General features: G+C 53.2%; 2 protein-coding genes across 3 annotated transcripts in view; one reads left to right on the plus strand and one right to left on the minus strand.

The window, feature by feature from the left end:
* IFT81 (intraflagellar transport 81) overlaps nucleotides 1–14,237 on the minus strand; it is a 135,096-nt gene that overhangs the window by 101,448 nt on the left and 19,411 nt on the right. The window lies entirely within an intron of this gene.
* The window catches only part of P2RX7 (purinergic receptor P2X 7), a 34,823-nt gene that overhangs the window by 12,377 nt on the left and 8,209 nt on the right, over nucleotides 1–14,237 (plus strand). For both annotated transcript variants that reach the window (XM_045841382.1, XM_045841391.1), the window contains exons 2-8: nucleotides 655–823; nucleotides 1,875–1,943; nucleotides 4,184–4,256; nucleotides 5,604–5,700; nucleotides 7,780–7,860; nucleotides 8,497–8,626; nucleotides 10,811–10,947. In XM_045841382.1, the coding sequence (XP_045697338.1) occupies nucleotides 655–823; nucleotides 1,875–1,943; nucleotides 4,184–4,256; nucleotides 5,604–5,700; nucleotides 7,780–7,860; nucleotides 8,497–8,626; nucleotides 10,811–10,947 (756 nt within the window). The remainder of the gene's footprint in view (nucleotides 1–654; nucleotides 824–1,874; nucleotides 1,944–4,183; nucleotides 4,257–5,603; nucleotides 5,701–7,779; nucleotides 7,861–8,496; nucleotides 8,627–10,810; nucleotides 10,948–14,237) is intronic.

Raw genomic sequence — 14,237 nt, forward strand, 5'->3', positions numbered from 1 at the left:
GTCCCCCCCGCCCCCCCTGACTGTCCGTGTGGCCTGGGCACGTCCCTTCACCTCTCTGAGCCTTTTCCTCACCTCTGGAGGGTGATGACTGCAGGTACTCTCTCCTACTGTTGTGAGGATTAAAGGAGACGACGCACGCAGAGCACCTGGCACACGGGACACGTTCAATACACAGCAGCACCTATCATCAGTATTAGTTACCAGCCAGGCGTGCCTTGGTGGAAGACAGGTGGCTGACCTGTGGGACACACCCGTAGATGGGTGCCGATGGGTTACTGAGCCCCAGAACAAAGCTGGTGGGCCCACACGGGGCGGACTCTGGCGTTTGAGGGGCTGTCCTGTGCACGAGGGTCGACAGCAGGCAGCCACAGCAGGGGGCCGGCTTCGGGCCACAGTTTCCGCGCAGGGGGCCCTCACCGCGGGAACAGCACGACGGGGTTTGCGTACGTACCTCAGTGCATCCTCACAGCGATCTACCCCGTGAGGCAGGTCTGAGTCTTCTCCCCGCCTTACACGTGAGGAGTATGAGCTCCCGGGAAGGCCGTCACACGGAGTACCCAGCACAGCTGGGGTTTGAATGGAGGTGCCCTGCATCTGACGCCACTGTGCCGCCCTCGAGAAAACCACTGATGCTTTTCTGTGTCCGCCACTTAGCTTTGCTTTGGTGACCGACAAGCTGTACCAGAAGAAGGAGTCTGTCATCAGTTCCGTGCACACCAAGGTGAAAGGGTTGGCAGAGGTGAACGAGGAGGTCATTCAGAACGGAGAGAAGAAGGTGGTGCCCATTGTCTTCGACACGGCGGATTACACCTTCTCCTTGCAGGTGAGCGCCGGTCAGCACCCTCCCAGGATGCGTCCCTGCCCACTGTCACCAGGGCCTCATCCCCCTCCCGAGACCTAGGGCCTCGCTCCAGAAAAACGTTGGCCCTACTTTAGAAGCTCTATGAAAATCCCAACTGAGACATCCTAAAAATTGCAAAATTGGGTCAGACCCAACAGCTCAAAGGAAATGATTCTTCGCTTTATTAAGCCTTGCAGGGTTTCTTGAAATAGCTGTGTGTCCTGGTGCATTTAAAACACGATTTGACTCATTCACACTGATCTACACGCTGCTTTTTGGAAGCAAGGCCACCGAGTTGCCAGGGTGTGCCCAGAGTCACAAGGACCAGTCTGTATTGTTAGTGTGGCATTTTGTCAACAAAAACATCTCCAGGAAAACACTCCTAGGTACATTTTTGCACAAAGGAAGGGTATAGATGACAAAGAAAGAAAGAATGCAGATCACAGAGAAAGGATATGTGGCCGCCTAAATTAGCAAGAAAACGAAATTAGAATTGTGGAAAAGAGACATCAAAGTGGACTTGAGAACACCACAGCACACATGGGGGCGCGGGGGACAAAAGGGCGTATTTGCAGACTCCCGCAGCTGGAGAGCTTTGCAACAGCATAAACCCCAAGCTGCAATGTTTGTTTGTTTCTAACAGTGGGTGGTTAAAACCTCCCGCTATTTCCCAGGTGGTGAGATGCCCTATTGCCCTTTGGTTAAAGTCCTGGATAATCTAAACAGCACTCTGCTGAGGCCAACACCCCCATTTCCCCCGAGTTTCCATTGAATGTGATTTTCCATTGAATGTGAGGCTGGGACGGAAAAGGAAGGCTCAGTCGGTGTGAACCTGCCCACGCTCTCGCCCTGCTCAGCGGGGCGGCTCACTCAGCTCTGATACGGATCCCTGCTCAGTCCCAAATTGGCTTCCAGACTGAGGCTTAGAAGAGTAGGAAGGTTCGCCCCCAGGCACTTAGCAAGCTGGATTATTATGATTAAGTAGCTCTATTCTTAAAAGGCTTTCATTTGACTTCTCTCCATTTCGCCACAGGGGAACTCCTTCTTTGTGATGACAAACTTTCTCAGGACAAAAGGCCAGCAGCGTGGGGTGTGTGCCGAGGTGAGGAGGTGCCCAGAGCAGTCAGAGTGGTGGTGAGAGCTCCTGGAGGAAGCGTGGGTCAGAGAGAGGGCACGTGAAAACTCGGAAATCTGAGATCCCAGATTCGAGCTCACGAGTTCTCACGGAACCTCTTCTGTGGGGTGTGGGTCTGCGCTGGGTGGGGGAAGGGTCAGAGGGCCTTGCGGTTCTCTCTCTCTCTGTAGCCACTGGGTCCTTGTCCCCCCAGTCTCCAGCTCCAGCACCAGGAGCCCGTGCGGGCGAGAATCCCGCTTCCTCCACCGCTCGCTCGTGCGAGGCTCAGACAACACTGGTCTTTGCGGCATTTGTGCAGCGTTTCCCATTTCAGTGAAGCCTCACTCATTTAGGAGGGTGACAGCATTTCCCAGCCCCACTTTACAGGTCAGAACACAGATCAGAGAGGTTAAGTGACTTCCCCTAGGTCACCCAGCTTGCTGGAGGCAGAGCCAAGCTTAGAACCCAGGCGTCCTCTTCGACAGCTTTCCCTGCAGTGACCCAGTGGGAACTGTCTGTGTGGGAACACTGCCAAACGGGCCGAGTTCGCCTCTCATCCCATTTCTTGGAGCTACACGCCTCCCCACCACCACCACCCATGTAGTCTTCCCCAGCCTGGCTTTGCCCCCTCCATACTCTTGACCTTCCCCTGCTTCTTTCTGGGAAACACTCTTCCCCATCAAACGTATTTGTCCGATTCAGACCCTTCTCGGTTCTGCCCTCTGTTCTTTAAGATGAAAAGTAGCTGTTCTGGTAAGTTTATCTATAGCCATGTGTTACTAGGCGTTTACCTGTGAGTCGTGCTCTCCTGCCGTTCCCCACTCAGGTAATGTGCCTGCCCTGTACAGAGGGGTGCAGCGTTGTGACGCTATCGAGCAGGTTCTGCCTACGGAAACATCGATGTGTGAGAGAAACGTCAGCCGGTTGCCTCTCACATGCCTCCAGCTGGGGACCTACCTGGTCTGTGACCCAGGCATGTCCCCTGACTGGGAATCGAACCGGTGACCTTTTGGTTCACAGGCTGATGCTCAATCCACTGAGCCACGCCAGCCAGGGCTTCGCCGTCGTTTCTACCTAAACCCGGAACCAAGCTGCCATTCCCTTGGATCGATATCAGTAATGCTCCCTTAATCTTCACAGCAGCCACTTAGGGCAAATCTGTGCATCCTCCTTTTACAGACGAGGAAACTGAGGCTCAGAGAGGTGCAGGGACCTGACCTAATGGTGCAGCTATCAGCAAAACCAGGTGTACCTGGCTCCTTCTGTCGGATCGCTATAAAAGCCACAAACTGCACAGCAGATAACTCTGGTTTCACAAAGGCTATGTCACATTCGATTCCCCCGAGGCTGGCCATTGACCCTGCTCCCCAGGAAACCGGAGGTCGAATACGTGTAACCCAAATCATCACGTTTCTCTTCTCCTTCCCCTGTCCTCAGCCTTCAGCCCTGAGACCTGGCCGGCCTCGTTCTCTCGGGCCAGGAGGGAGGGCTGGCCGGCGGCCCCCCCCCACATTTCCTGCTGACCCTTTGCGCCGTTCGCTTCACTCAGCTCTGCAGCCGGAGAGCTGCCCGGACTGGGCCGCCTGCCGTCCACCCTGGGGACTCTCCCCACATCGGGTCCCCCACTGCCAGCATGTCCGCTTTTTAGATTTCTATTTTTAATTTTTGTTGGGATATAATTCATATTCCATAAAACCCACCGTTTTAAAGTGTCCAGTCCAGTGGCTTTCAGTATACTCACAATGCCGGGCAACTGTCACCCCGGTTTCGGGACATTGTCATCCCCCCCAGAAGAAGCCTCAGACCCGCTAGCCATCACTGCCCATCGCCCCTCATTCAGCCCCTGGCCGCACGGACCGCTTTCTGTCTCTGTGGAGTTACCTGTTCTGGGCGTTTCATAGAAAGTGGAATCCTACGCTAGGTGGTCTTTTGTGGCTGACTTCTTTCACTTAATACGGCGCTTTCGAGGTCTGACCATGGTTAGCTCGAGTCAGTACTTCCCTCGCTTTGATGGTTGGATAACACTCCACTGTAATGTGAGTGCGCTGCATCCTGTCCGTCCGTTCATTAGCTGAGGGCGGTTGGGGCTGTTCCTATTCTGGGCTGTTATAAATAGTGCTGCTTCGTACATCTGAGCACACGTTTTTGCGCGGACACAGACATCTGCTTTTCCGTATCTTAGGGATACGAGACGCTTACTCCTCACTATCTTGTCCTTCCCTCCGCAGTATCCCACCCACAGGACACTCTGTCACTCCGACAAGAATTGCAAACAGGGATGGATGGGCCCGCACAGCAAAGGTACGTTCTGGTTTCTGCGGGGGGTGGGGGGGGCCCTGAGGGTGGCGGATGGCCTGGCACCCCGGTGGCATCTGCAGTGCCCTCAAGTTCAGATCTTTAACTCTGGCTTCCTTCTTCCGCCCTCACCAGGCCATGGGCGAGCCTGTTTCTGCTCGTGCCTGGGCTCTGTCCCAGGGGACCCTCTACTGACATGAGTGTGACCTTAATTCCCCAGTGAGGACAGCTCCTGAAAACCTTGCAGAATTAGCACCTTCTGGGTTCTAACTGGTAGAAAAAGCAAATGGCTTATAGCAACATCTGAGTATTCTTTCTTTCTTTTTAAGATTTTATTTATTTATTTTTAGAGAGGGGACAGGAGGGAGATAGGGAGAGAAATCAATGTGTGGTTGCTTCTTGCACGCCCCCTGCTGGGGACCTGGCCCACAACCAAGGCAAGTGCCCTGACTGGAAATCAAACTAGCGACCCTTTGGTTTGCAGGCCAGCACTCAATCCACTGAGCCACACCAGCCAGGACAACATCCGAGTATTCTAAATTTTCTGTCTTGAAATTCCCCAAAGGTTGTGGCACTTGAACTTGTACCCTCGGGACACCTGGGAGCCATACTTATGTTAACCTGCAGAATTTCCATATCTCGTCTTAACTCAAGGGCACGTGACAATAAAAAGCCAGCACATAAAAGAACAAAAAGAAAAGAGATACCATCAGTGATTATGAAACACACACAAAAGGGCACATGAATGTTCCATCTTATTCTATAATACACGTGTGCTTGAGTTGGTATGAAGATCATCTTGACATTACTTGCTATTTAACTTTTCCCTCGGAAGTCTTTAACTGACCCCGATGCTCCCGGAAGAGGGGCCGTGTTTATCCCGTGACTCTGCACATCCTGGTACACGCTGTGCACGCCTGCAGGGTCTCAGATGCCCAGTGAGGGGCCAGGCTCCCGTCCTTTTATTTTTAGAGAGGGGACGGGAGGGAGATAGGGAGAGAAATCAATGTGTGGTTGCTTCTTGCACTGCTGGGGACCTGGCCCACAACCAAGGCATGTGCCCTGACTGGGCCGGGCCGGAGAATACGCCCTTTCCAGCGCCCCTCTTGCAAAGATGCCACAAGAGCCAAGAGCGTTCATGGTCTTCCTGTGTTCTCTCTGCTGCTTTTTCGAAAAGCTTACTGCTTGATGTGTTGCTTGCTTGGTGAGCTTACCGTAAGCTTGTGGTTTGGGTGGAGTTGCATGGAAACGGAAACCTCTTCGGTTGAAAAGCGTAAGTATTTTTTTGCTTGGGTTGAGTTTCTTCCCCCGTGATTTTCACACATGGTCTTCTGTGACCCCTTGACCCCACAGGAATTCAGACTGGCAAGTGTGTGGTGTATAAAGGGAACCAGAAGACCTGCGAAGTCAATGCCTGGTGTCCCGCCGAGGCAACGGCAGAGGTCCCCCGGTGAGTGACAGAGTGGGGACCCACATGGTGGCCCTCAGCAGCGGGTAATCAGGGCCCTGCCAGGTGCCGATCGGGCTTCTCCTCTCGGGGCAGTGCCACAAAGTCCTGGGTCCGACTGGCTCGGTGACCCCGTGCCCGGCACACTCGTTAAAATATTGAAGCAATTCGGTGCTGACTGCTGGAAAGGCCCCCGGGGGGCACCTGCTGCCTTTCCGTACCAGCACACTGCAGGCACCCCCAGACCCCTCCCGAGTGCCACAGCAGGGTCCGCCCTGACTTGCCCCCGTCCACACGGACTGATTGAGGATGGACGGGTGGCAGTGCGGGAAGAAAGAGGAAAGGAGGGAAGCAGACAGGGAGGAGGAGGAGAAACGGAAGGGTGGGAAGGGAGTTTCCTGCAGCGATCACAGTGGCAGGTTTGGTGGTCCCTGGAGCGACTCCTCTCCTCACACGCGGGGTCAGGCCCGGAGGCAGAACTTGACGTAAAACTCTGAAACCACAGGGACCAATGCATTTCAACAGGGAATAGAGAAACCTGGGTTCGAATCCTGACTCCAACACTTCTTTGCTGTGTGACCGCACATAGCAGGCATTTGCCATAAATAAGATTTTCTTTTATGCAAGCGACAAATACACAACCTCAGCTGGTTTCAGGAAAAAAAGGAGTGTTACTTTTTGGCTTGTGTTTTTAACTCCTGCACATGAGAAGTCCAGAAGTGTAACTTCAGGTAAGGCTTGGTCCAGGCTTCAAATAACATCATTAAAATTCTCTCTCTCTTCCTCCTACCAAGTTAGTCTTCCTTTGATTTTGGCTCTCTCCACGCTGTGGAGTCTGTAAACTCCAATTTACACTGCCCTTACTACTAATAGTCCAAAAGGAAATTAATTGTTCTTTCCCAATGGCTCCTACAAAAGCTCTGGAATGTTCTCATCCGCCTAAGTCATGTGACAATCTGTGAACCAAGCACAGTGGCCATGGAAATTGGGTTACACTGTTTGGCCAGCTCTGGGTCACCTGCCCACCCAGGAGCCGTAGGGATGAGTAGCAGATGGACTCATCCCCACCCAGCCCTCTGGGCTGAGGGTGGAAGAGACCGGGCCCCCCCAAAGGGAGAAAGCTGAGGGGCCACGGACAGAGGGGGGATGGGTACTGAACAGGCAAAAAGCACACTGTCCTGCGTAGTTACATCCCCATTAGAGCCAATTCCGTGCTCTGCAGATCCCGGAATAAAAAACAGTCGTTCTCCGTGCCCCCTTCCAAGTCCCCTCTACCTGTCCTGGTGCTACCCCAGTAGCTATCTTCCACCCACTCCGGCACGCCGGGCCTCAGCGTACCGGCTGCGCCTCTCTGTCCGCAGCCAGTTCTCTCCGTCTCTGACAGGCTGCCAACTGCGTAAGGACAAAAACCTTACTGGTCTCGTTCGTCACTCTATCCCCAACGCCCAGTTCCACGCCCGGGCCAGTCATTCTCTGTGGAATGAGAGGGTGGATAGACCTTCCTGCGGTCTAGAACTTGGGGCCCTCTAACTCACGCAGCATGTTGTGCTCCCCAGAGAGTGCCTGGGAGGGTCACCGACCCGGGAAGCCCTGTGCTGAGGCTGGGGAGGTAGGAGAGGAACAGTCTCATCCCAGCCCGGCAGGACACCGAGCCTGCTGGGAGAGGTCCAGTGGGTTGTGATGGAGCTGGCTTGTGCCCCCCCGGGGCCAGTTATGCTCGTCCCTTCCCGGCTCCAAGTTCAGTGATGTCCAGTTGGTAGCCTGAGGTCAGACACGGTGGGAGTATTTGCACCACAGGCATCAGCAAATGCTGCATTTAGGTCTTTGGTCTTTCCTGGCGCGCTGGTCGGTAAACTCAACACATAATTATGGCAGAGTGGGAGAAGGGCTGTGGGGTCTCGGGAGGGGAGAATTCTCACTGGAAAAGCTGGAGAAGGTCGGAAGGTTTGGCACACTAGATTGCTTTTCTCTCCACTCATTGCAATGACCCAAGCAAGAGACCGGGCGCCTCTGGCCCCAGTGGTCCGCCGCCTCCGTGGTGCCTACAGTCACGGACCCCCGTGGGGCATGTCTCTCCCTCAGGCCCGCGCTCTTGAACAGTGCCGAAAACTTCACTGTGTTCATCAAGAATAACATCGACTTCCCCAGCCACAACTTCACCATGTAAGTGCCCCGAATGTCTGGCTGTATTGTTATCTACTGCCGTGTCGCAAGTTACTCCAAAAGTTAGAAGCTTAAAACAACAAACATTTATTATCTCACGCGGTTTCTGGGGACCAGGAATCTGGGAAAGACCTGGCCGGGCAGTTCTAGCTCGGGGTGTCTCGGTTGCAGCCCAGCTGTCAACAGGGCTGGAACCGTCCCCAGACTTGCCTGGGGCCGGAGAATCCCCTTCCAAGTAAACTCACGAGGCTGCTGGCAGGAGGGTCCAGTTCGTCACCACGCTGACCTCTCCCCGGGGCTGCCTGAGTGTCCTCAGGGTTTTGGACCTCTCAGAGCGGATGATCCGAGGGAGACCCAGAGCGAGCAGGCACCGCAGTCACCAAGGTGGAAGTCACAGCCTTCCATAACCCAAACTTGGAAGTGACACACCATCGTGTCTGCCATAGGCTGCCGGTCACACAGACCAACCCCGCTGCAGTGTGGCAGGGGACCACACGAGGCTGCGAACACCAGGAGGCGGGAGCCACTGGGGGCTCTTGGGGGGCCCAGTCGCCGCCCCCCTCCCCACTCATTCCTATTCGAGGGATGGACCCCAGTCTTCAACGGGGATGTGTGTCTGCTTTTCACCACGTGCAGGAGAAACATCTTACCAGGTTTCAACAAGACCTGCATCTTCCACAAGACGAAGGACCCACTGTGCCCCATTTTCCGACTGGGAGACATCTTCCGAGAAACAGGAGATAACTTTTCGGAGGTGGCGGCTCAGGTGGGCGGTGCCTTTGAGCCATGGGGTGGCGGGGGCGGGGGATTCGTGTCGGGAGACGGAAGGTGTCAAATGGCCAAGAGGCCGAGCCGCTGGGTCCCTTAGTAACATGGGTCCCTTCCTGAGCATTTAGTAAACCCACGCACGATGCCGAGTGCTGTCACTGCACCACCTCATCGAGTCCCACGGCCACCCCAGGGGTGAGGCACCTGGTACACTGAGTTTCCTGAGACTGCTGTAGCAGGTCACCACAAACTCAGTGGCTTACGAGCACACGCTTGCGTTTTCCCTCCTGGGGACGAGAGGTCCAAAACCAGCTTCCCCCGGCCGAGACCGGGCTGGCGGCAGGCAGCAGCAGGGCCGTGCTCCCGCCAGAGACTCAGAGGAGAATCCACTCCCTTGCCTTTTCCACCTTCTAGAGCTGCGTTCCTTGCCTTCCTTGGCTCTTTGGACGACGAGTGACAAAAACACTAGATAGTCACTACAGCATGCAGAGTGCTTGGTGCGGTGGCTGACAATGAATGACAATATTGATTATTCTGTGTTCTTTCTCCTTCCCCCGAGCCAGAGCCTGCCAATGACACACCTTTGTATCCCTAGCGTCTAGCACGCTGTCTCGAAATGCCGTATTTCATGGTTCAAAGCCAGTTTTCACATCTTAAGTGTTCTGAAATCAAGCCCTGGCTGGTGTAGCTCAGTGGATGGAGTGTGGGCTGTGAAACAAAGGGTCGCTGGTTCGATTCCCAGCCAGGTCCCCAGTGGGGGCCATGTGAGAGGCAACCACACATCGATATTTCTCTCTCTGTTTCTCCCTCCCTTCCCTTCTCTCTAAAAATAAATCAATAGAATCTTAAATAAAAAAACACAGTTCTGAAGTCAGGAAATGTTTTCAACCGATGGAATCTCACAGTTCAATTGACAGCATTTTCTCCTTAGAGGAACATAGAAAAATTATGTCTTACAAGCAATGGTGTCTAAGATTCAATGAAATAAAACTCAGTGACATAGGATGATTGGTGCTCAAAGTCTATTTGTAGAAAGAGGCACAGGTACAGAAGTAAGAGGGTAAGAGGTTCCCTAGGAGCTCCGAGGAGGAGAAGGTCACCCTGAACTGAGGAGGGTGGGGTGGCGGAGGGAGGATGGGAGCCGGGTCCTGGAGGACGAGGGGCACTTTGCTACAGAAGTGGGCGGGAGGGGCACTGCGCTGGGGCAAAGGGTGAGTAAGGGCCCAGATTTACAAGTTCGAAGTAGACCCAGCAATTCCCCTCCTAAGTATGTACCCAAGAGCAATGGCAACATGTGTCCACACGAAAGCTGGTACATAAATGTTCATAACCGCATGGGTCACCATAGCCCAGAGGCGGAACAACCCAAATGTCTATCAACCGATGAGTAGATACACAAAACGCATCGGAATATCCTTCTGCCGCAAAAAAAAGACACACGCTATAACGTGGACCAACACTATGCCGAGTGAAGAGAGCCTCATATCATTTGGTATCTTTCATATGCGAGTTCAGAATAAAGATCTCTGCAGAGACAGACACTGGCTGCTTAGGGCTGGGAGAGGGGATGGAGGGCTGATGACCAGTTTACGGGGTTTCTCCCGGAGGTGATGAAAACGTAAAACTGCGGCGACAGTTGCACATCTACGTGGACATGTGCAAATCTGTGCAGTTGCACACGTTAAGCGGATGAAGTGTATGTGACCTGTCTCTCCATAGAGCTGTTTGAGAAACAGAAATGCAAGAGTGACGCGTGTGTAGGGGAAAGGGTGGGCAGTTTGGAACGAGAGCCTTCTCTAGGGGAGCACGGGGGGTGGGGGGGGGGGGGCGGCTCCGGCAGCAGACGCGCCGCGGCGGCGCGCCCTGGGTTCCGGCTGAGAAGTCTGCGCCCCTCCGATGCGCGCGGTCTGCTGGAAACCAGATGTTAGGAAAGCGGATCTACTGGCGGCGTGTCCGGGATGGGGGGCGGGGAGCAGGGAGCTGCACTTGCAGCGGCCTCAGTCATAACCGTGTGAGGAGCATAGGGCTCGCTTATGGCTCTGGAACCTGTAGGCAGCCGTTTTTCCCAAAAAGGAGAACCTTTCCTGGGAAGGGAATCATGGCCAGGCGGGGAGAGATGTCTGGTGGCTGCGTCTCCCCCCGTCAGCAGGGCCTAGAGATCGCCTCTCGTTGTCTTCCTCAGGGAGGAATCATGGGCATTGAGATCTACTGGGACTGCAACCTGGACAGCTGGTCCTTCCACTGCAGCCCACAGTACAGGTTCCGTCGCCTGGACGACAAGATCACCAACCAGACCTTGTACCCCGGCTACAACTTCAGGTAACGGTGCCCAAGGTCAGACTGGCCGACCTTGGCCCCCCAGGGACCTGCCAGGCCCAGCTGAACTGTGTCGTCCCCAGCAGGCAGGGAGCTCAGCTGGGGTTCCCAAGGCAACAGCATTGGGATGAATGGAGAGGACTTCCTCTGAGATCCAGGTGGTCAATGAATTTTTTCCTTTTAATTACTGAAGAGATGCACACTCTTTGAAAAACAAAAGCAATGCCGGGGAAAAACAGAGAAGAGCAGGGAGAAGAGGATAGAAACCATTATAACTCCTCCACCTTGAGATAATCGATAACCCTCTGGTGAATGTTCCTTCGTGTGACCAATTTTTTCACGAGGCTCATGTGAGACCACAGCACACTTATAATTCGGGATCGTGGCACTCCAAATTCTCGCCACCCAGGGTGGCCTGGAACCGGCGGCCGGGGCCTCACCTGGGAGCTTGTTGTAACACAGAATCTCGGGCCCCACTCCTGATTCCCTGAGTCAAATCTGCGTTTTAACAAGATTCCCAGGAGATTTATGGGCACACTGACGTTTCAGAGACACGGGTCTAGACTATTATCACCTGGCACCCCAAATACTTTCTTCTTAGATGTTAAAGTAACACCATAAACCGGCAAGCAGACTTCAACTATGTACGTATGTATGTATGTATGTACGTAACTATAATATTTATTTAGGTATTGGCCTACATAATGTTTTGAAAGTTAACACAGTCTGCATAAAAACCTAGACTTCCTCCTTTTCTTGGAAAATTAAACTATTTGGAAAAAAAGAAACGAAACCGTCTGATGACTCTGGATTCACAGCCCACACAGCAGCACTCGGCTGGGGCTATTATTAGTGGTTCCCTTTAGGAAGGGCATGATTTGGGGTTTGCCACTGTCCCCACCACTCCTTATTGCTTTATTTATACCCGGCTCCCATGACTCGTTTCCGTTACCTGCTGGGCCCCCGGGGGCACCGGAGTTAGAAATCCCTGCCTAGAGGCTGGCCTGAGGTCAAGCCACGATGGGCTGGCTGCCTCCTCTGGGACAGTGGAATCTCTTCCAGGGCCCTGAGACCAGCTCCAAGCCTCAGGAACGTTCTGATCGCCCCCCGCTGCTCCCCCCGACTAGGCTCGCGGCCATCAGCAAGAAGACAGGACGGGGCCAGCGCTCCCCGACGGCCCTCACGGGCTGTTTCCTTAGCAGTCAGCACAAGCACGCGGGGCACTGCGCTGACTAGATGTTAGCACATGTCCTTCAAGTCGCCCGCCGAGCTAAGCCTGAGAACATCAGCTCCTGGGGAGATCTGAGCTTTCTGAACATCTGAGATTCTTATGATGTTAACACTCTTTTAGAACAAAGTGTCAGAGCATTTGTTGTCACCAGGAGAAGCCTCTAGCCAAAAATAAGTTGTCCAAACAGCCACATAAAAGGGAAGGCAATTATAGTTTCTGTGAAGTATATGAAAAAAAAATATAACTTGGTGAAACATAGGAATTTGAAGAAGCTGATCATATTATGGAATTTCTGTCTTTTACCAAAAGATGCCCATGGCAAAGGTCCTTATTAGGTGAACGTGTGACTCAGTTTATTCACGGGACGAGTAGCTAGGGCAGACCCACGCAGGATGCCTGATGCTCCCCTCTGGTTCTGAATGGGGGTGTGTGTGTATGAGCTCCCTGTGCCTGCTGTAACAAACATGGCAGACTAAACAACAGAAATGTATTCTCTCATAGCTCTGGGGGCCAGAAGTCCAAAATCGAGGGGTCAGCAGGGACATATTCCCTCTGGATCTCTCGGAGAGGGTCCTTCCATGCCTCTTCCAGCTTCTGGGGTCTCTAGGCATTCCTTAACTTGTGGCTGCACCGCTCCAGGATCTGCTTCTGTCTTCACATGGTCTTCTCCTCTGTGTTTCTGTTTCAACCCTCCTCCTCCTTTCTCTTGTAAGGACCCCCGTCATTGGGTTTAGGGCCACCTTAAATCCAGGATGATCTCATTTTAAGGACCTCAAATACACCTGCGGACTCTATTTCCAAATAAGGTCACACCCATAGGTATGGGGGTTAGGTACTTGGATGTGTCAGTTTGGGGGGAGACTGTGTAACCCATTACAGTGTCCAGAAAACATCCTTGTCCAGGGCCTACTATTTTTCTCAGAGTGTGGCCCACGGACCAGCTGCTCCAGAACCACCTAGAACCTCTCCTGGAAACAGCGATTGCTAGAAACACCCCAGGCCTCTGACACCAGCCGTTGGGCGGAAGGGCCAGGAACCTGCCTTTGAACACACGTCCCAAGTAATTCTTGCCCTCGGTTTGAGAATCGCTCTATCAAGATCTTGAAAGCAGAAACTCAAGTATTTATACTGCACACTGTTAACCTTCCCAGTCAAACGAACTTGCAGAGGGAGACAATGCAGCTGCAGGGCATGCAGTGGCAATGCTCGCCTGCGCTGTGCGTTAAAACGCAAGCCACTCACCAGAGCAGCAGAAGAAAGAACTGTCACGGCATGAGAACGATCGAGTGTAAAGATATTGAAACACTCTGGCCAGAAACACGGTCACGTGTCTGGAAATGTCTAACCGATCTCAATGTCAGATTTTGAGAACTAAAACAAGTTTCAGATGTTCTATGTTGTATTCTGGCAGAACATCTGTTTTCTGTTTTCTTTCCTCCCCACACCTGAAAACAGATTGCGAATTAATAACTCAGAAAGAAATATAGACCTTTACCTAAAAGAAAGAAGGGGTGGGCTGGGATGGGAATAAAAGGCAGAAAACTGTACTTGAACAACAATTAAAATAAAAAAATAAAAGTAAAAATTAAAAAACCACAGAAAGATGGTAAGAGGGAGGGACGGATTTCAAAGTTGCTCAAGGCCTATGGCTTGAGCCTCCCTAACTGTCCACGGAAAATGAAACACACCACACTTCCTGGCAGCAGGTCTGGCGAGAGATGCCTACCTGGGGTGACTCTGATTTGTGCCTGGACCTCAACCTGTAAGGCGACAGTGAAGACATGGAGAAGTGACCACCAGGGAAAGGAGAATGTTATTACATTCCCGAAAAGGAGAGGGCCGCACAGGGCCGCAGGGGGAAGCACCGGGTTTGGTAGGGAGGCAGGAGCGAGGGGAAAGCATGACCCGGGGCCTTTGTTGTGTCTGGCCGGGGAAAGGCAGGCAGGGCCGGGGAAAGGGCTTAGCGTGGACTAGTTTAAGCTGTGTGGGCAGGGGTGGTCTCTGGCTGTCTGGTGCCTGGCCCTGGCCGATTTAAGGCAGCAAGAAATTAGCCAAATGTGTG

Source organism: Phyllostomus hastatus, unplaced genomic scaffold (assembly GCF_019186645.2).
Source record: "Phyllostomus hastatus isolate PE091 unplaced genomic scaffold, TTU_PhHast_1.1 phas_contig_1162, whole genome shotgun sequence".
Lineage (NCBI taxonomy): Eukaryota > Metazoa > Chordata > Mammalia > Chiroptera > Phyllostomidae > Phyllostomus > Phyllostomus hastatus.